The 21,327-nt window shown below is 43.2% G+C and overlaps 1 protein-coding gene across 10 annotated transcripts in view; it reads left to right on the top strand.

The window, feature by feature from the left end:
• The window catches only part of SLC16A12 (solute carrier family 16 member 12), a 38,906-nt gene that overhangs the window by 5,339 nt on the left and 12,240 nt on the right, over positions 1–21,327 (top strand). For 4 of the 10 annotated variants that reach the window (XM_055804587.1, XM_055804250.1, XM_055804701.1 and 1 more), the window contains exons 5-6: positions 10,430–10,545; positions 10,639–11,530. The exons of 2 other annotated variants lie outside the window; for them this stretch is intronic. In XM_055804587.1, the coding sequence (XP_055660562.1) occupies positions 11,435–11,530 (96 nt within the window). In that variant the 5' untranslated portion in view covers positions 10,430–10,545; positions 10,639–11,434. Of the gene's footprint in view, positions 1–1,208; positions 1,466–10,429; positions 10,546–10,638; positions 11,531–21,327 lie in introns of those variants that run through there. 4 more of the 10 variants (XM_027788855.2, XM_055804461.1, XM_055804398.1 and 1 more) reach the window with 4 other exon arrangements.

Genomic DNA, 21,327 nt, shown 5'->3' with positions numbered 1-21,327 from the left:
GAGGCGCCGGGGCCACCGGCTGTGGGGAGGGGGCTCCCCGCGGAGCGGGCTGGCAGGGCCGGGCAGAGCCCCCGCAGGCACAGCGACCCCCGGCCCGAACAGCCTCCCTGCTCCTTCTGGAACGTTAGTGTCCCTCGGTGCCAGAAGAAGACTCGGTGCCGTGTGGGACTTCGCCAGGTGTGCGGCAACAGGCGCAGGCCAGGTGGTACCGAGGGCATGTGTCTCACCGGAAAATTTGTGTTTGCAGGCAGGCTAAGTTCAGGAAACCATCCAATAATACTAAAAAAAACCCAACGAAAGATACAATAAGCGTTATCCTTATTTCAAACTCTTTGCTAATTTGCCGCTCGTTTATTGATGTGGTGTGTTTAGTAGCTTGGGGGGGGCAGGTGGTTACGTGGGTGCTGGGGTGCGTGTGGGGTGCGTGGCAGCCCTGTGACTGGGCTCGTGGAGCTGCCGAGCTGGCCCGGGTGGCTCTGTCTGTTTGTTGTTGCAAATCCACTCCTGTGGTGGCCGTGAGGAAACGTTTCCGTTAGCGCTGGGAAATTGCAGGATAACATGAAACTTAATGAAGGGAAACAGGATTGCATTTTGCTCAGGGTGATTCTATTATGCCTCAGTTAGGGCTGTGTTATTACCTTACCTTAAATCATTAGCTGTTATTGCCTTTTCACGTTTATTTCTTTAGTTATACGTAGCTCATCATGTGGGGTTTGTTATGTTTTTTTCACCTGCATTATTTTTAATTTTTACTTTTCTGTCTTTTGCAGCAGTGTAACAGAAGCCGTATCTTAACGGCAGGTTTCTCAGCCCTTCCCCTAGGGGGTTCCATGTTAATGCCTTTAAAATTCAATCATTAACTTTTGCCTTAAACTCAAGCTGGAAAGCGACGATGAAAGACAATATAGAACACTGTGTAACTTAATTTCACAAAGCGTTATCAGAACTGATTTAGTATGTAAAGAGGGGAAACCTCAAGAGCTTTCTTCTACTCCAGCTTCAAGCTGTGTTTCGTTTCCCTAACAAGCAGCTCGCTACAGTACCTCTCTTGACTGCTTGCATTTGCTCAGTTGGTTCTTGCCCACACTGTGAGGGAGGGGACTAGGAGACCCCCAGGGATCCCTTCCAGATCTGTATTCCCAGGCCAAGATCCAACAGACTGGGCACGGGGTTGGGGGCGGGTGGGAGAGAGATTTTTCGGATGTTTTGGTGCAAACAGAATTGCTTCCTCGGGGAGAAATTTGGCATGCGTTTCCTTAGAGAGCCGTGCTTGCGTAAGCAGCCCCCTGCCACCCTCCGAGCTGTGCTAGTACAGCCGTTTGTGGGGGAAGCGCTGGGGGTTCAGAAGCGCCTCTTCTTCTTTGTTGTCGATTACTTCTCACTCTAATCTGTCCGTCTGCGTGGCTGCTGTGTTGGGGCTGAGGAGGTGGCCCGGGAGGAGGGAGCGTGTAGCAGGGAGCAGGAGGTAAGGGCTGTTTCTGGTGCTGGAAGAAGTAATTGCTTGTCAAATTGTGGTCAGCAGTAGATGACATGCGGTTATGGCAGTTGCTTGAAAAATGTAGCTGAATGCTCAGATAACTTAGCACAGTTGTGTGCACGTGCTGTTCGCTGTATACGTGAAGAACCAAATCTGTATTTCTGTTGTAATTCTGAGTTTTCACCTAATGATTTTACTTTTGTGATGCATAGCTATGTGTTTGCATAATTTCAGGATACTTTTCCTATACTGTTCTCTCTTGCAGTATAAGCATTTCAAAAGACCATTTCTCTGGAAAATAGACCTAGGCATCTCATAAGGGTATGAGTTTTATTAATCAGATTATATATAGCTGCATAGGTGGATGCCTAAAATTCTATAAGGCACTATTAAACTACCCCTAAGAGGGTGCCTCTAATCCTAGAAAGCATAATTGTCACCTGCATGCAGTTTACTCTCTTTCACACATACATGTTAAATATATTTTTGAATGTAGCATAGACCTGCTGTTAAATTCTGAATGGCAGAAGCAATTAGGCAAATAATATTGTTTTAATTGCTATGGTGAGACTGAAAAGTCAGTGGCATGTAAAATTTCTCTAATCTGCTAGAATTTATTTCAGTCTGGAAGGCATTGATGCTTTTGTGTATTGTTTTAGGACTTGTTCTTACTTTAGACACCTTGTCTCTCTCATGATCCTATTGTAGCCAGTAATAAAACACTTAAGAGTGCATCAACTTCTGTGTAGCATGTGGGCATAGTTAGAGAATGATGGTGCACTTGCTTGTCCACAGAACTTGCAGGAGTAATTGCTTGCTTTGACAGTCTTTATTTAACAGTGAAAAGTCATAAGACCTTTTTTTTCTTCTAACCTAGAACAAGAAACTGTATTAGAGTTAAGAAAAATGTTACCTTTACTGTTTGTCCTGTGGTGGGTCACTACAACTGCAGTTTGGATTATCTTCTTAGAGCCTCCTGTAGATTTAAAAAAGCAGATTTTAAAATCTTCATTTAATCTTCTTTCTCAGAGGAGAGGAGTTTCTTGCCAGCAGCTGTATTAGAGCCAAATACATCTTCCGTGAGTTACATTGTTGCCTGTATTAACTGACGTACATTGATGTGTCTGTGAGCAGTAAAACTGCAAGCTACAGCTTGCCTGCAGGAGGGAGGCTCCCAGCCTGCCGTATGGAGAAATTTGGAAAGGTGCAGTTCTTTAAAATCAAAACCAAAGGTGTCCAGGCTAATCATTAAATTTTTCTTCACTGAAAATGAAAGTTTCTTTTCTCTATGGCTTGTTGAACTGCAAAGCTCGCTCTGTTTTCTCCTCTAGAAGGTGTCTGCACTTGCTGTGATGTGGTAAGTGGAAGAGCTGTTGCCAACAGGACTATATACCAATTCAGCTGCTCTGGATTAAGATACCTGAATCATAGAATGGTTTGGGTTGGAAGGGACCTTAAAGATCCTCGTGGGCAGGAACACCTCCCACTAGACCAGGGTGCTCCCAGCCCCGTCCAGCCTGGCCTTGAGCACTGCCGGGGATGGGGCACCCACAGCTGCTCTGGGCAGCCTGTGCAGCGCCTCACCAGCCTCACAGTAAAGAGTTTCTTCCTAATATCTAACCTAAACCTGCCCTCTTTCAGTTTAGACGGAGATTGTCTCCTTGTCTCTCTTAGGCTTGTAGGATGCTGGATATAACTATGTGCAAGGCAAGCCATGATCTTCTGAGTACAAAATCTTTGGAGTTAAGGTCCCTCATCCTTCTGCTTTTGGCAGAAGCATTCTCTGTTTTCAGTACCAGAGGGCAGGGTGGTGCTGTGTGCCCAGCTGCTCAGGTGACACCTGCCTGCCATGGTCACAGACACCATGGCAGTACGGATCAGGATCCTGCAGAGTGTGGGTATAGCCAAGAGGCACATACAGTATCTTTCCTTTCACTGTAAAGGCAAAATCTGTCACTTTTGTCTCTGCAGCATTTTAAGCCGTGCAGGCCCCTGAGGCTACAGATCATCACTTCAGCAGCAAGATAACTTGTTCAGTGGTAAGATTAGCCAGCAATTTGTGACAGACTTCTTCCCTAGAGCCTGCAGCACCCGGGAATTGTGGAATTGTCTTGAGGAACAAGGCAATAAATTTTATTAGTGACTTGGGATGAGCTTAGTCTTCATTAGTAGAACTCTATCAGTTCCTTTGTGTACAATACAAAAGCCACTCTCAGCTGCAGTTCTGTGTTGGAGAATTGCAGGTTATACACAAAGCAGGATATTCTTGCTGCTTTTCATTGGAACTTAAAACAAATGAAGCACTGCATTTTATTGTTGTTTTGTGTGTCATTTATTATATTCTGCTTGTTTCACTTGATGGGATAATGAAGTGAGAAGGCAGTAAATGGAGCGGTCTTTAGTGTTTGCTTTTAGACAATGTTACCTGTTTTCTCTGAAAGATTATTGGCATCTTTTTTTCCTTTTCTGGTATTTTATTGTAAGAAGATTTTCAGGGCCTTGGTGTGAATGCTGTCTCGGAGTGCTCTGTTAATAGAGAAAAATAAAGCAACTGTCTCTTTTACATAGGTATGTCTGGTCTATGTTGTGGGTGTACCTCCACACTTCTATGCACCAGGAAACAGGTTTGCAAGCTGATGCAAACTGTAATTTGTGTGATGTTATTTAAGTGAATAGAGTTTAAAATAATGTGAAAACAATGTATCTGAAATAAATTGGGTGCCTTTTACTGTTAAGCATTATCTTCTTTAACTGTTCTGGTTGTCACAATACTGTCTTTGAACGCTTTTTGAACGGTAAGTACATTAGCTTCTGCCATGGACTGTCATAACAGTGTCCAGAAATAATGGTAACAGACAGCCCTAGGCCATATGTGGTTATTTAGTTATTAAGTATGCTATTGTTCTTTTAACTTATTGGTGGGTTATTTATGGAGAGCTATTTCGTCACCTTCTGCTTTTGCACTCCGGGAGGGACTGGGAATTAGAAATTTTCCTTCTGCTAGGTGAGAGCTAGCCTGTGCTTGTCAAGTGAAACATCTCTCCTGGTCTTGACACTTGGTGATACCATCATAATTATATCCGTAGCTTGCCAAGGGATGTGACCAACTTCTGGGATTCCTCAACTGTCTCAGTTTGCCAGTGTCCTTGCCTACGCGCACCACTTACACTCCATCTCTTCTGGGGTAACAGTGTACCTAACATTTGGAAGCTTCTCTTGAATTCATTTTAAGCATTAGGTAGGAGCGCTGGTGAAAATATGGTAAGAGAAATCTCAGGTTTTGGTTATGAGGTTGGAAGTTCCAGATAGGAGACAAATAGAAGAAGAAAACATTGTCTTCAGATATTTAAAAAATTAAGGGCGTTTCCCACCGATTGTAGAAGATCCTAGAGGCAAGGTTTAAGTACAACATTTTAGCTAATAACCACCAAAATCCTGCACCCCTTTTTCTGAATAGGACCTGAAAGTAGTTTTGAAGTTGGAAATTTAACTCTTCATCCTCAGTCCTTGGGCAGGATGGTGCTGACCTCTTTCTCTCCTTTTGCTCAAGATGGAGGGTCTCCTGTCTTGTCTTTTTTTTTTCTTTTTTTTTCTTTCTTTTTTTTTTTTTCTTTCTTTTTTTTTTTTTTTTTAATTCAAAGCTTCCTCCCTTCATTCCTGCATTTTCTGGATTTCTCCCAATGTGGATATGGTGACTCACATTCCCAGCTGTGAAATGCAAATGTGGGAAGTGGGATCCTTCCTCTGTCTCTCTAGGGGTTTCTTGGAGTCTGTGGTGCTGTTGAGTTTCTTAATTCATGTGTCCCTCCTGATTTAAATGGTTTTTCTGCTGGCCACCATTTCTGGGGGGGCTGTTACAGTACTTAAGTTGTTCTTAGTGTTCACTGTACATGCATCTTAAACTTGGCTGGCTTTGACAGCTTATTGAAAACTATGCAAAACTTCTTAATTCAGTCCATTGACATAGGCAGATACCTCCTCCTCCTCCTGCTGCTCATTTCAGGGCTTATCTTGTCGTTTTGACAATATCAAGCTCCTTCAACAGAGGGCTGTTTGGAGCTTATTCAGGCAACCTTCTGGTTGGTGCACAGTTAAGAAGCTGGTAGTACAGGGCTGTGCACTGCTTGTCTGTGGTCACTGTCCTAGCTTCTCTCTGCTCTGTTTTCGTTTGCTGATACCGTGGTGGACTAAGTGATCCTGCATGAAATCATATGCATTACTTAATGTTTCCCCCAAGGTACTGGGGTATTTGGATGGGTAATTTTTTGGCTTTGTGTTTGTTCTTCTCCTTCAAAGGCCCCTGTAATTAGCTCTTTGAGCTCATCACCTTTATTTCCCCTAAAAGTCACTAAAATACAGGGAGAGGAAGACCTGAAACAAGAATCATCAAAACCAGAATGGTTCCACTTTCAAGGCATGTATCACCATCACCTTTCTGTCACTGAAGTGCTGCATCCAGTCTTTCAGCTACTGAAGTTGAAATTTCCTGGTGCAGGGGCATCACACTCAGCCTTGCCTATATAGGCATGGCTCAGTGTTGATGTCCAAAAAATATCCATAGTCAGTTTTAAAATTCATTGCAGCACTGAACTTGGTGGGAGCATAGGGGCTGCCTCTTTCATCACATGGGCTAGTTTTTGAGTTTCTGACCTAGTGTTTTGAGTCGGCACTTAAGGAATCTGCTTAATGTTATATTCCCATTTGAATGTGCTGATGTTGTTACACTTTGTATTAGAAGCAGCTTTGCATTTTTTTAAAGAAAGAAACATTACTGGAAGTTCACGTTGGTTTAGTGTTTTGGGGTTTGGGTGTTTGGTTTTTTTAAGCATTGCAGCCTTCCAGATGAGATCCCATCAGTCTGGGCAACAAACTACCACCATGATCATGTCTCGTGCTGCAACATTCCTGGAGAGTTCTCTCCCTGCTGACTCCATCTGTTGGCAACCTGTTCATGCAAATATCCTCTTAAATGACACTTTCTTCCATTAAAGCCTGGAAGTTACACTGACTTGCTTAATCTAATATGCCAACACTACTTGTTTTGGCTAAAGGCAATATGCATTTGGGAAGCTTCTTCATAAAGTGCCTTTTGCCTGCTGACTCTCTTTTTCTCTCCTTGCTAAACTTTGGTAATAGCATTTCTTTATTAGTCTGAATGGTCCTTGAGGCAGCTATAGCTACCAGCAGTAGCAAGCAGAAGTGCCTTTTTTGAAGGGACTGAGGAAAGCCCTTCTGCGTGCAGAGAGAATATTGAAATGGAAATCATTTGAGCAAGAAGAGTCAGATGAGAGGTGCAGCACTCAGGGACCAAGTTAAGACGAAGACTAGGTAGTTTCTCCACTTCAGCGATATTAGTGCTGTGCTCCAGTAGCATCTAGGGCATTTTGTATACAAGTTGTTTTCATTATTAAGTATAGAATTAATATTTTCTCTTTCCTCATCTAAAATAGTTCAGACTATTTCTCTGTAAATCTGATACTTTGTATTACAAATGGCCCAAATATTTAATTTGGGAAATGCAGCTGCCATTAAATACAACTTGATGACCACAGAGAAACTGGCATTGGATGAAGAACGTACTGAATGTGTTGAGTCACAAAGGACCCTAAAACTCTCAGCAAAAATACTCAGTTTGTGTCATTATGAATTGAAGGACCTGGCTTCCACCCTAAACATGTGAAAATCTCAGCAGCCAAAACAGGATATAATCAGAGAACAAATAAATCGGTCAGATTTAATCTTCATTTTTGCAAATCGGCAGGGCAAAAAACCTTTGTAGCAGAGACATCCCTGTGCATCCTAGCCAGAGCTGGCTTCCTGCAGAAGCAAACACTGTTATTTCTATATCCTGTTCTTTAGCTCAGTGGTGCACAGCGCAGATCAAGTTTTGAACAGTTACCATTTTGTTTTGCTTAGGAATCCAGATGCAAAGTATGCAGGGCAGTAGGTAAAGCAATACAGCACAAGAGAGAACAGGAAATTTAGGATGATCTGTGGCTCATCCCCTGCCTGATCCACCATCCTCTGCTCTTCATGACGGCAGTGTTTCATCTCTTTCTCATTTGCAGTCAGAATTTGTTCTATCAGCGTCCATTTTAATTTAGTCTGATGGAGTAGCAAGTTGGAAAGAATAAACAGAATTAGCCCACACAGCTAGTTTATTCTTAATTAAGCTACTGGAGTAGAGAGTAATCTCCAGGGAGTTGCAACCCACGTGACTTAATTCTACCTTGTGTTTAGGGTGCGTGCTGCACAGAAACAGCGCCCGCAGGACTGATGGCAAAATTACACTTGTCAGAGTTTCCAAAGCACCTGCTTGTTTGCCTGAAAGGATGGTATAACAAAATACTTTGAATAAGAGCTCTTGCAGGAGCACCTTGGGCATATCAGCAGCCAGATTTTGCAGAGAACTTCTTTAGTAGGCAACTTTACTCTTTTATGCAAACAAGAAAGTAAATCTTGGGAGACAGTTGTGAAAACCTGGTACATGAAGCTACTCCTTGGACAAACTCCTTGAAAATTTAAAACTTTAGTTTTATTGCTCCTAGAGTATATAGCAAGCACAGAAATTTTGTTGTCAATGTATCAATGCCTCCTGACAGGGAAGGACAGTGCGGTTGGCCCTGAGGCACTAAATAAAAACTGGGTGGGGCAAAAATGGGAAAGAGCTGGAGGATGTGAAGGTGGTGACGGGCAGGATGATGTGTGAAGCAAGTGGAGTGTGTTTCAGGGTGGCTGTGAAGGAGGAACGGGAAATCAGCTGGCACTGCAGGACTAATTAAAAGTTGGTTGGGATTTTGTGTTTCTTCAGGTGTATTTGGAAGTTTGTAGTAATTTTAAATTTATCAAATGCAACTTGCCCTCATGTGACCTGCCTGCTCAAGAAGAATAATGATCTACCGATGCAGGATTTGGAGTGTGCAACAGAGCTTTGTTGGGGAAGGTTCATAGGCAGACATTGCTAGCAACATCTTCCAAGTGTTTTTCACGCTACCAACTTACACAGGTGTTACATAGCTGGAAATGGAAACTTAGCTCAGTGAGAGATCTCTTAGCTGAGAAATAGATATTAAGTTGACTTTAAAATTTCTCTTTATCAGTTTTAACATGACATGAAGATTATCTTTTTTTGTTATTATGGTGTTGATGAACTTATGGGTGAACCAACAGTTTTCAGTAACAGCTGTTCTTTGGGATACTCCAAGTTATTCTTTCAGGCAATTTAGAAGATGCAATTTAAATTATGTTGTCATAATATTTGTAGTTTATTCCTTACATGGTGTGAATTTCCATCCTAAATAGATTGTTATTGAAAAAAATCACCAGGGCCTGTTCTCTTTCACAGAAAAAAACTTAATGTCACCTAGAGAAGATTTTAAGGAATATCCTTCTCTGTGTGTCAAGATATAAACATTTGGTTTAGATATAGCTTTTTGTTGTCTGATCGTTCTTGAATTATTTTTGCTTCTTTTGTCTTCCATGTAATAAGCTGTTTAAAGTGAAACTGATCCCACTAAAAGGATTATTGATAAGGGGATCTAGCTAAGGGACAATTACAAGGCTGGCTGGAATAATGGGGTAAGAGGATAACTTGAGTCCTCCTTTTAAGTCTTTTGTTTTTTCATTCCCAAGTTGACATGTGGTGAGATTTTGAGCAAATGATACTCATATGACTGTCCAATCTGAACAGCTAGCAAATACATTTCTTCACGATGGCTCTTTGACCAGTAATGTCAACAAGGAAGCTGAGATGGAGGAGCCAGGACTACTTTTTTAAAAAAAAACGAACTTTCTTATAACTCCTATGGGAGCATGGTGTCAGGTTGAAAGCCTATACTTATTTCTACAATCTTTTACTGAATTTCTTAGCCAGGTTGTCGTGGTTTAGTCCCATCCGGCAGTAAAGCACCACAAAGCCGCTCGCTCGCTGCCACCGGTGGAATGGAGGAGAGAATTGGAAAAGTGGGAAAAGTCCTGGGTTGAGATACAGGCAGTTTAATAGGTAAAGCAAAAGCCATGCGCACAATTAAAACAAAACAAGGAATTCATTCACTGATTCCCACCGACAGGCAGGTGTTCAGCCATCCCCAGGAAAGCCGGGCTCCAGCACGAGTAGCGGTGACTCAGGAAGACAAACGCCATCACTCCGAATGTCCCGAACCCCCCTTACTCCTCCTTCCCCCAGCTTTATATACTGTGTATGATGTTCAATAGCATGGGATATCCCTTTGGTCAGCTGGGGGCAGCTGTCCCAGCTGTGTCCCCTCACGACTTCTCGTGCACCCCCAGCCCCTCGCTGGAGGGGTGGGTGAGGAGCAGAAAGGGCCTTGGCTCGGTGCGAGCGCTGCTCAGCAGTGACGAAAACATCCCTGTGTTACCAACAGTGTTTTCAGCACAAATCTAAAACACAGCCCCATCCTAGCTACCACAAAGAAAATTGACTCTACCCTAGCCAAAACCAGCAAACAGGTGTTTGTTTTTATAAACTTTCTAAGGCAGTTGTGCAAGATGCTGTGATAAATGGCCGCAGCTGGTCCGTAGGACCCCATGAAGCAGCAAAGCCTGCATAGGTTGCTTCTGAAGTGCTTCCATTTGCAAGTTTGCTGATGGAAGTGTTTGGGTGTTTTGCGGGAGGCTTGGCAGGCTGGGCTGGTTCTGTGGTTGTAAATGCTTGGCTGCTTTCACTGCTCTAATTAGGACTGGATTTAATAGGAGGAAGAGATGGAGAATTTTTATAAATTCTTTTATGACCAGTTCTTACGTAAATTTCTAGGTGTTTTTTTGTAGATAACGTCAGTCTCTTTCTGTCTTTACCCCCCTTCTCCTTTTCAAGTCCTTTAAAATGTTGCCTTTTATGGATGCTCTTATCATTGCTGTCTAACATTTAATGAGATGGCTCCCTAACGTCTTGTCTTGCTGCTCTACATGGGCTCTTTTACTCTTTTTTTACAGCTATCTGCCTTTTCAGTGTAGCTGTTGAAAAGACAAACACGATACAGTCTGGCAAAGGTGATTTCCTGCATAACTCAAACGTCTCATCTGTAACTTTCTGCCCTCTCTACTTGCAGGTTAGTTTTCCTGCCAGAGGAACCCTTGGGTCCTTTGCTGCAGAGTCCTTGGTCTTGTGCTTTTTATGAGTTAAACTAATCCTACGTGGTCAGCTCTCTCTTCAGGCATTCTCTTCAAATGCATCTCCAGTCCTTAATGGTGAACACAGGCATGTGTGAACACCCACTGTAATATTCTGCATGCTAACGGTTCTGTGTGTCTATGGAGCCGAGAGGATACAAGCTGAGGAGCTGTATGGGAACACCGGAGAAAATGAAAATGGAAATTAACTTCTAAAGAATTAGAATAGCCAGAAATCTGGAGAGAAACGGTAAAACACTTAACAGGACAGGTAGATTTATTTTTTTTTTTTCTTTTCATGTTTCACTTACCAAAGCAAAAACATTCTCCATGCAGATAAACGTTCTTTAACATAAAATTGAGAAACTGTGTCTCTGGGCCACAATGCTAATTGGCAGAAGTACCCCCTTAAGCTGCATGGAAAGTTACTGCTGATCATTCCTGAAAATGATGTAATGGAGCAGCTGCATCAGTGTTCACTCCGCAGAGGGAACCTGAGGCACTTTTTCTCAAACCTTTAAAGATGCCCTAAAAGCTAAAACAAGCTATTAATCAAGGATCTAGTTGAAATATGGATGGCTTGGTGAGGCTGAATGGAAGACTGAGCATAAAGAATGTGCTGATCTGCCCAAGACGAGTTGGTGGTTTGTTAATTTTCAGTGTGTGATTTCACTGAGACACAGTTACTTGTGAGTAGATGCATGTTTTTCACAATGTGCATGCTGTCAAATATGTTCTTCCTGGTCAGAGATTTATTTTCTTTATGGCATGCTAAGAGCTTTTCCTCATGGCCTCCATCTGTTTCCTTCTCTTTCATTTTAGTATTTGATGTTTCCTTCCCAGCCTAGTAGCTTCCCTGTTATTTTCTGGAGTGGTGTGCAGCGATACACATATAAGCCTTCTTGTACAGAGATGTGTTCATCGGTATGTATCTATGGCTATATTATTTATATACGGTATATATTGTGTATATTTAAAAATATATTTGATTTTTTTAATGTCACTAACTGTGCAATGACTTCTCAGAAATACCTTACCCTGTAAAGCAATGGTCATCAGTAGCTGCTGTTGGAAACCTGTTTCAGGAAACAGCAGACGTCCTGGGGTTTGTCCTAAACTGTTGTCCTTCCAGTATTTAGAGATTTGTCTTCCATTCCTGCTGAGGATCATATTAATGCACCACTACATTAATATATTAATTGCAATAATAGTTATAAGTATTAAAGGGAAAATTAACAGTGGCTTTGAAACGATAGTAGGGCTATCTTAATTTTACAGTTGAACATTTAAGCTGAAAGCCTCCCACAAAAAATAACGGTCACAGTGACCGTTTGCTCTCATATGGTGTGTGTTGTAGATTGGAAAAGCACATATGGCATTGAGTATCCTAATAGCTTTGTTTCAGAATACGTGTGAACGAAAGGAAATAACCCACCTTGCCTTTTCATGCCTGATTAGTTTTTGCAAACAAATCTTGTATATTGAAGGAAATGATGATGAATGATGATAACAGCAGCCCTGGAACATCAGGTAAATAGAGGCAATCTTCTGGATAGCTTGTTCTGTAGGTACAGAATTTGTTTTCTAGAATAGTCATCTCCTTTTTCCCTTTAGAAAACACTTGTGTAAGATTCAAATATTGTAAATTAACAGGGAAAAATATTTTTCCATGTGAATTATTAAAAACCCAGCAATGCTGCTTGGGCTCTGAAAACTTCAATAACAGGGTAAAAAGATGACTTTAAGTGCAGTTCTTCCTTTTACTAAAACCCAGCCAGGAACCTCAAGGACATTATAAACCAAATTAGTTTTGCATAACTTGAATAAGGCTTTCCCATAAACAAAAGGGCTGAAAAGATGAGAAGTGCAAAAGATCTCAAAGCACAAGTGCGTTCTCTGTAAATTCATCACTGAGACTTCTAGGTGAGGGCGTATCAGTTTCCCGTGGTTCTGCCCCCTGCTTTCTTGGCTTCCCCCCTGCCAAGGGGCATCTGAGTGCTGGGTGGCAGCTCTCCCAGGACACTGCAGTACGGTTGCCAGCACCTCCCAGGCTGTGACCCCCCACCAGCAGTGTGTGCTGGAACCAGTGTCCATCTGCACTGATCTCTTATCTGAGACAAGATATAAAAGCTGTCAGCAGCTGCGCTGGCCTTTTGGGTGACCTTTGGCACTTCCAGGTGTGTGCGGAAAGATGTGTCTCCATAGGCTTCAGCCCCTCAGTTTTATCCAGGCACAGTTGCACTGTTGATGCCTGAGTACTCCTGGGGTGCCTGATAACATCCTCATTTTCTCTGGAGCGATCAGAACATTTGCTTGGTATCTCCATTGCCAGGTCATCTCCAGCTAGCCTAAGAGAGGTTGCTCTTTGGATCCTTATCACTGGAGTGGAATCTGGGGTGCAGAATTGGTAAAAGAAAGGGAGAGTAGTGATTTCCACAGACTGACCGCCTAATGGTCTGAGGAAAAAAAAGTGCTGTGTTCTCATGTGTCCCATGGCAGCTTTGCAGTGATATTCTTTCTCAGGGAAAGACTTTCTGGAAGATGGAAAAATTAATATACCAGATGTGGGGAAAGTGTCAGATGAAGACCACTCTGAATATAAAACTTTTTCAGAATTTCCAAAGAACAATGTCCTATGATAACATTTCTTTAAGGATATAATAGGATACTAATAATTGCCTGATCCAGAGAATTGCGTAGATCCTGGGAGAGATAGGGATGACTCAGAAAATGGTTGAAGTATCACATACTTAGGTTTAACCATAAATGAGAAGTGCTTGACAAAATGTTTAGTCATCATTAATGATATGTTATAAAACTCCGAAGTAACAGATAAATGTAATGTAATTATGCATCAATAAACACACATAACTTAAAGAAACAAACAAAAAATCTTCCACAACCATTACAGAACACCCACCATGTGTTTAAAATTAGGAAAATGAAGAGATATTGAAAAATGTAGATATATTAGAAAAATAGCAACTATCAGAAAATTCTGACACATCTGTATGTTGAAAGCATAAGATGTCATCGGCAACTCCCCAACAAAAATTTCAAAGTGTTGTCATAGGAGTTGTGTTACGTAATTGCAGTTATTGGACAGCAGGGACTCCCCATGATATTTTTTGTAACTATTTTTGGCTATTTTCACTTATTTGCTGGAAGGGGAACATAGATGTTAAAATGGAGACGGTGATGGGTATCATTCCCTCTCCCCCCTGGGAGACAGACATGGCTGTTGTCTATCAGTTAGTCAGTCAGCGGTGTTCTCCTTTCAGGGAGAAAATACATGTTGGAGGGAACATGCGTGTCCATAACCTTGCTAAGGGTGGGCACGCTAACAGGCTCAGATAGGATTTCAGTAAGAGCTGTAAAGGAAACTAGTTGAGCGCTCTTATTTTCATCACAGTGAAAAATGAAATGGTGAGTGCTGTGTGTGTTAGTTTAAAAACCTTTCAGAATGTTGCTCAAAAATGCACATTTCCAAGTGGAGTTGAGTAGGTTAGAGTTAAGCTTTCTGTGCAAAGGGGTTTTGCTACAAAAATATTTATTTATATTTTTTACCCGTTATAGTTAACCTGCATTATTTAAGGACTAACCTAGCTAGAAACTATGTTAAAGTCCCCACAGTCCAGGAGGAAATGGTCAGTGACCTGCTGCTCCACTTAAACATGCCCCAGGTCTATGGGGCTGGATGGGATCCACCTGAGGGTACTGAGGGAACTGGAAGAGGAGCTCTTCAAGCCATTCATAATTTATCAACAGTCCTGGTAAACTGGCGAGGTCCCAGAAGATTCTGGAGGTTAGCCAATGTGTAGAGGTTAGCTAACCAGGAGGTTAGCCAAAGTGATGCCCATCTACAAAAAGGGTAGGAAGGAGGATCTGGGGAGCTACAGGCCTGTCAGTCTGAACTTGGTGCTGGGGCAGGTTATGGAGCAGATTGTCCTGAGTGCCATCACATGGCACATGCAGGAAAATGGGGGATCAGGCCCAGCCAGCATGGGGTTATGGAAGGCAGGTCCTGCTTGATGAACCTGATCTATGACAAGATGATGTAGTGGATGAGGGAAAGGCTGTGGATGTTGTCTGCCTGGACCTTAGTAAAGCCTTTGACACCATCTCCCACAGCATTCTCCTGGAGAAACTGGTTGCCCATGGGTTGGACGGGTGTACTCCGTGCTGGGTTAAAAGCTGGCTGGACAGCCAAGCCCAAGAGTGGTAGTAAATGGAGTTACACTCAGCTGGTGGCCAGTCACAAGTGGCACTCCTCAGGGCTCAGTACTGGGTCCAGACCTCTTTAGTATCTTTTATCAATGATCTGGTCGAGGGAATTGAGTGCATCCTCAGTGAGTTTGCAGATGACACCAAGTCAGACAGGAGTGTTGATCTGCTTGAGGGCAGGCAGGCTCTGCAGAGGGACCTGGACAGGCTGGGCCGATGGGCCGAGGCCAGCTGTATGAGGTTCAACAATGCTCAGTGCCGGGTCCTGCCTGTGGGTCACACCAGCCCCACACAGCGCTACAGGCTGGGGCAGAGCGGCTGGGAAGCTGCCTGGCGGGGAAGGCCCTGGGGGTGCTGGCTGACGGCCGGCTGGGCATGGGCCAGCACCATGCCCCGGTGGCCAAGAAGGCCAAGAGCATCCTGGCCTCTATCAGAAACAGTGTGGCCAGCAGGTCAAGGGCAGTGATTTTTCCCCTGTACTTAGCACTGGTGAGGACACACCTCAAATACTGTGTTCAGTATTGGGCCCCTCACTTCCTGAGGGACGTTGAGATGCTGGAGTGTGTCCAGGGAAGGGCAACGAAGCTGGTGAAGGTCTGGAGCACAAGTCTTACGAGGAGCAGCTAAGGGAACTGGGGCTGTTTAGTCTGGAGAAGAGGAGGCTCAGGTGGGACCTTATCGCTCTTTACAGCTGCCTGAAAGGAGGTTGTAGGCAGGTGGGGGTGGGTGTCTTCTGACGGATAACAAGCAATGGGACAAGAGGAAGCAGCCTCAAGTTACACCAGGGGAGATTTAGATTGGATATTAGGAAAAACTTCTTCGCTGGAAGGGTGGTGAAGCATTGGAACAGGCTGCCCAGGGAGGTGGTGGAATCACCATCCCTGGAGGTATTTAAAAAACAGGTAGATGTGGTGCTTAGGGACATGGTTTAGTGATGGACTTGGCAGTCCTGGGTGAACAGTTGAACTGGATGATCTCAAAGGTGTTTTCCAATCTGAATGTAAGATCAACACTGTAAATGGAGCAGCTGAACGAGGTAGGAAAAAAGTAGCCCCCTGGTCCCTGGTCAGGCCAGTGTGACTGTTACCTGCTATTCCTCTGTCTTTTATCACACAAATGCTTTACATCTTCACGCTGTTGCAATATCATTATTGAATCAATTTGTTTAAAGAAAGTCTTTACGGTGGAAGGAAGGGCAGGTGGAGGGGGAAGCGAGTGCTTTGCTGGCTGCGTGCAGTGTTTTGAAAGGTCAGCGGCTCCCATCGCTGTGCTGGCCAGTTGCTAGGCTGCCGTGCATTTCGGTGCTCCTTTCCCCTGGCAAAAGGGACCTCGTGATGAGGTACGAGGTTCTAGTGGTGCCTTTTTAGTAGCCTCACCCACGCCTTTCTGCTGGCTGAGCAGACAGAGTTAGGAGAGATGCTCTCAGAAACAGTTGTTTTCTTTCCAGGGTTCTCAAAAACAGCTGCTGAAGTAAAGAGATAGGTTATTTATCCCGCCAAATTAAATCTAATGTATTAACTTGGGGAGCAGAGTCACTGTTTAGTGAGCTGTCAGGGCACACTGGGTAACTAAGGCTTTCTTAGGGATCAGCAGAATTTGTTGCCACCTTCACCCCACTTAAATCTTTTTTGAACTCATAGCAAAGCACGTTTATTTAACGCTTGAGTGAAAATTATTTAGCAAAGGTTGCAAAGTGCAGAGCTCCTTCATGAGGTTTTCTTTAAACCCTGCTTTCCTTTGGCTGCCTCAAGCAGCAGGAACTTCAATGCATGTCTGGGAGGTGTTACAATAGCAACCAGCGCTATATCCCTCCCAGACAGTGGGGATCAGGCCTCACAGTGCAAACAGTGGAGCAGATAACAGTAACGGTCTTACCCTGCACCAGAAAGGTACAGGAAAAGATGCAACAGGAGAGCAAACCAAGGTAGAGCTGGGAAGGGGAGGAGGGCACTGTTGCTCAGACAAGGTATGTGCTTTCTGCCTGTTCAAGTTCATTTGCAGAGTCCACGATCTGTACTATCCATTATATGGATAATTAGGAAACACACCAGAGTGTAAGCAAATTACGTTTTCTAAACTCAAAATAAAATTGCTAGGTTGACATAATAAGTGTTTATTAGAGACATACAGCAACAAGAAAGGTAAATATTTAACTTGCCTATTAGTTCAGTGGCTGTGAAAGGCACAGTACTCCTTGAAGTGAGTGTGAAGTCAAGGAGATGAGGTTTGCACTGATCCTACGATGGGGAGCTTGGGTGGCCTGTTTCTATGTTGGCCAGGCATTTCATATAATATGATTTGGTTTGGTTGCTCATAGCCTCATTAAATGTTTGCCATTTGTGTGTACACTGGCAGGCAGGGTTCTGTGAAAATAACAGCAAGCGATCATGTAACCAAATGCCTAATCTATGTTTGCTTAGCCTGATATGTCATCAAATTCTTCCCAAGTAAGTTAACATACAGCTAAAATGCAAACTAGGGTCTGAGGCCCAATCTGAAGCTTGCCTGGGAAGTTGGGCCAGAGATCTAGGCAGAGGTCATGGCACCCAGCTATTGCTGCTTGTACATTAAAATTAGTTAGGGCTCTGTATGGAGACTGTTGACTCCTCTGAAAAATTTTGTGTATACTTCTTACTGAAGGGTTACTGTTATCCTTTCTGACACTCCTGGAACTTCCTCCTCCACTCTTAATAATCAGAACTTGAAATGAAATCTTCATCCCTCCAGAAGGGCCAGTGAAATATACTGCTTAGATCCAAAATAAGAAGCCCCACCTTGCCAGGACTCTGCAAAAGTGCTGCAGAGGTATATCTAAATTGCTCAGGGTCCCCCTGCGATGTACTGTGTGCTTAGGCAAACTCCATCTAACTGCATTACTTGTGATTGCCAGGAAACCCTTGAGCAAAATAACAGGGCACTGGTAAAGTTCAAACTAATTTAGGTGGCTGTCATGGATTCTTACAGGCTATTCAATCAACCAGGTGTTTGAACATAACATATTAAACTTGCAATAATACAATAAATCCACCTTTGAGGGCCTTAGAGTTAGATGCAAAATGTGGTGGCCACATGGTGCAAAGCACTGGTACTTGCTCTGCTTGTTCAAGTGAAATTTGGCAGGACAATGTAATGGGACGCTTTATCACCAAATTGGAGTATAATCTATTTGTGCCGCTCTGGCTTCATGCTAGATTGGATATCAGCTTTTTTGTGGCTAGAATAGATGCAGACACCCACAAAAGTGTTGAATTTTGCTTTCCATCTAAGTAGACAGGGATGTGATGGTGGTTTGCATCAAATTCTACTGCGTGATGACCTGGTTGTCGTCATTGATCCAACATGAAGAATCATGTGACCACAGCCTTAGCCATCAGATAACTTGCTGATCTGATATTTGCACATATTTAGTAAGACTGTTACTGCTCGGAGCGACATGGGAAAAAAATCAGTTAAAAATAAAGTATCAGCCAATAGTTCATGTCAGCTTACTCAAAATGTAACACAAACCCTGTGAAGTTCTCGGTCATCTGGATGAAATCTACACATGAGATCTGTGGTCTGCCCACAAATTAGCAGTGCGTGCTGGAAGGCAAATACGGAGTGTGTGTGGCAAGTTCATGGATGTGTCTTCTGTATCATGTCCCTGGCATCCTCTAACTTTTGACTGCAGGCATTTTCAGCCTCTCTCATAGATTTTGTGAATAATGTTACACTTGCCTACACATGTGCTTTCTTATTTTACTGTGTTAGCCAATCTGTTGTACCTTTCTTCCTCAATTTGTTTGTGTCAGAGGATTTGTTTCTGAACATAGCGGGGAGGGATGGAGGGTGTGGGTACACACTGGCACTGCTGTGTGTTTGTCCTGAAGCAAATAGGTAAGGTCAAAAAATGAACTTTACACTTCAGGCAAAATGTCAAAAGGCTTGTGAAGAGGCCAGTGATGTCCTTGGGGTCATGTGGGCACCTGCAGAGGCTGCTCAGAATGCTCCATCAGCTACATTGCCATTTTTTGCTGTGTTAGAAAGTTGTGTCAGAAAAGGCAAACTGTTCTGGTCTCCATTCCAGAGCTTTCATTGATCTTTTATGTACGTAAGTCCTAGCAATTGAATACCTCAAAGATGAGGTTTGAAATTGTAAACTCATTTGGATCTCATTTGCCTTGTGTGGTTTTTCTAATCCGCTGTGGGAACAATTTGTTAAAGACAGTATGCAGCTGGGACCCTTTAAACTCATTTAGGAGCCTTGATGCACGAGATGCCAGGTTTGTTGGCTGCTTACAAAAGCTCCTGTAACCCAGCCATGAATTCTTGCTTGACCTTTGTGAGCTGCTGTGATTATTGACATATAATCCAAACCGTAACTATGTCATATGTACCATCTGAGAGGTGTCCTGTTCTCTGTACAAGGACTGAAGCATTTACATAGTCAGGCAGAGCAAGCGGAGCACTGTGTCTCTCTCCAAAGAGCCACAGAAGTGACAAGCAAAGCAGGTCATTAGAGATTTTCTTTTTATTGTACCTGAGCTCTCTTCAAGTTCATTATTGTAGGTTACATTGTGATAGTACTTCATGCTGCAGTGAAGATCCCTGTCATGCTAGACTCCGTATAAACACAGGGAATAACATAGACCTCGCCAAGACCTTATAATGCAGTTTAACTTATGATGAAACGGATGTTTGTGGCAATGGAGGAGAAGAGAATAATAAAGACAGCATTAGTACATGTTCTAATGCTTAGCGGACATTGCTTTGGGCTCTGAATCATTAGAAAGCTTTATACAACTCTTTACCTATAAATAAATATTATCAAAGCCTATTATACGAAGGAAGTAAACAGGACAGTAATTTTTATTTCCAAATAGTATACAGCATTTTGGGGCTAAAGTAAAATGTGTGATAGCTAACAGGCTGAGTAGCACAGAGGCAAAAATAAATGGTACTTGAGGAATACACAAAGACCTGGAACAGATATTTAATGTTCATATAATTTAATGTTCATTTATTATTCAGCTTGCGTGACTGGATGGTATTGTAACACGCTTTTGGCATCTTTTGTATTTATTTTTATTCACTGATTTTAAACTGTTTTATTTTATTCACTGTTTTAAACATGGTTACCTTAAATCACTGCTCAAAAGCTTTGACGAGCACATACTTTGTTGTGAGGTTATGAATGGTTCTCTTTGCTGTTTGCCTCCTGTGGCGGTTCAGGTGCCTCACATGACAGCACAGACTCCGGCTTTTGGACTTAACCCCTATCTTTGAAAGTTGCACTTGGTTTTTCTGTTTTTAACATCTATGGGCTGAGTTGTGTTTGCATCTAGGGCTTGATCATGCCTTGTATGATCAGCTGCAGTTCCTGGGCTTTGAAAGCCAAGCAGATAATTAGGATAACTCTTCTTATCCTTTTTAAATTAGAAGACTAACCAAACTTTTTAAAATTAGTCCACTCATTCTTTTGTACAGTGTTGTTACAGGGTATTATTTATAGCCTAGTAGGAATTTGGCTAAGATTTCAGTGTGTTGTGGTTTTTGTTTGTTTTGTCATTCCTGTTTTCTTCTAGTTTGTTCACCTTCAAGTTTTCTTGTATGTTTTCTTGAAATAATTTTGTAATGGTTTTGAGATGTACCTTTTGATATCTCAGGGGAGGCAGCTGATGAATAATTCTCAAAGTTCACCTGTGGTGACATTTAGAGTTGGCTCTGGGCTGCCTTCCTGTTTGGCGTCGGGGAGCTCTGGGCTTTGCAGAACCAAGCCGTGAGCATCACCTGGCTGAGCAGCTTCAAGGACTCAGAAGGCACATTGTTAGCCATGTAGCTGCTTCCTTGCGTTGTACTTTTGAGTAACTCTGCAGCTCTCTTAAGTGCTGTAATAGGTAACATTTCCTAGGAAGCCTGTGGTTCTTGTCAGTGGGAATGTTGCATATTCAGCATCTGTCCTATTAGGTGATGTAGAAGCTATTTGAGGTTTCTCTCCAAGCAAAACTGAAAGACATCCCAGATAGTTTGCTTACGTCTTAAAAATCTTTGATTCATCCAGGGGCTAGGTGCCTGCTGGTGATGGCTAAAACATGGTTTGAAACCCAGCACTGACAGGCAGCACTACGTGTTCCTGCACTGAGCAAAACGGAGGGTCTCGGGTCTCTCTGTCTAGCCCTGCCGGACAGTCGGTCACTGGTCCTGCCACGCGGTCAGTCACTGGGGCAGGAAGGACTAAGGGCTGCTGGTCCCATGCTGCCAGTGTCACCCACAGCCATCAGCAAAGCTACGCCAGCGTGTGTGACTCGTCCTCTCGTCCTGGGTCCAGGGGGTGTTGTTTGGTCTCCTGCCGTGTCCTGCAGCACTCGCTGTGCGTTTAGAGTCCACGTTATGGCCTGGATGGAGGCACTACTTTGATTTGAGTGGGTGGAAGACGGGGACAGGCTAGCTCTAACCTTCAGTGACTTGTCCACGCTCAGCAAAGTCCCTGTGTGCTGCCTGGCTACAGCCTTCATCTA

The sequence above is a fragment of the Falco peregrinus genome, chromosome 1, assembly GCF_023634155.1.
Source record: "Falco peregrinus isolate bFalPer1 chromosome 1, bFalPer1.pri, whole genome shotgun sequence".
Lineage (NCBI taxonomy): Eukaryota > Metazoa > Chordata > Aves > Falconiformes > Falconidae > Falco > Falco peregrinus.
The sequence above is the reverse complement of the archived record's forward strand: the minus strand, read 5'-3'. Positions and strand labels throughout refer to the sequence as shown.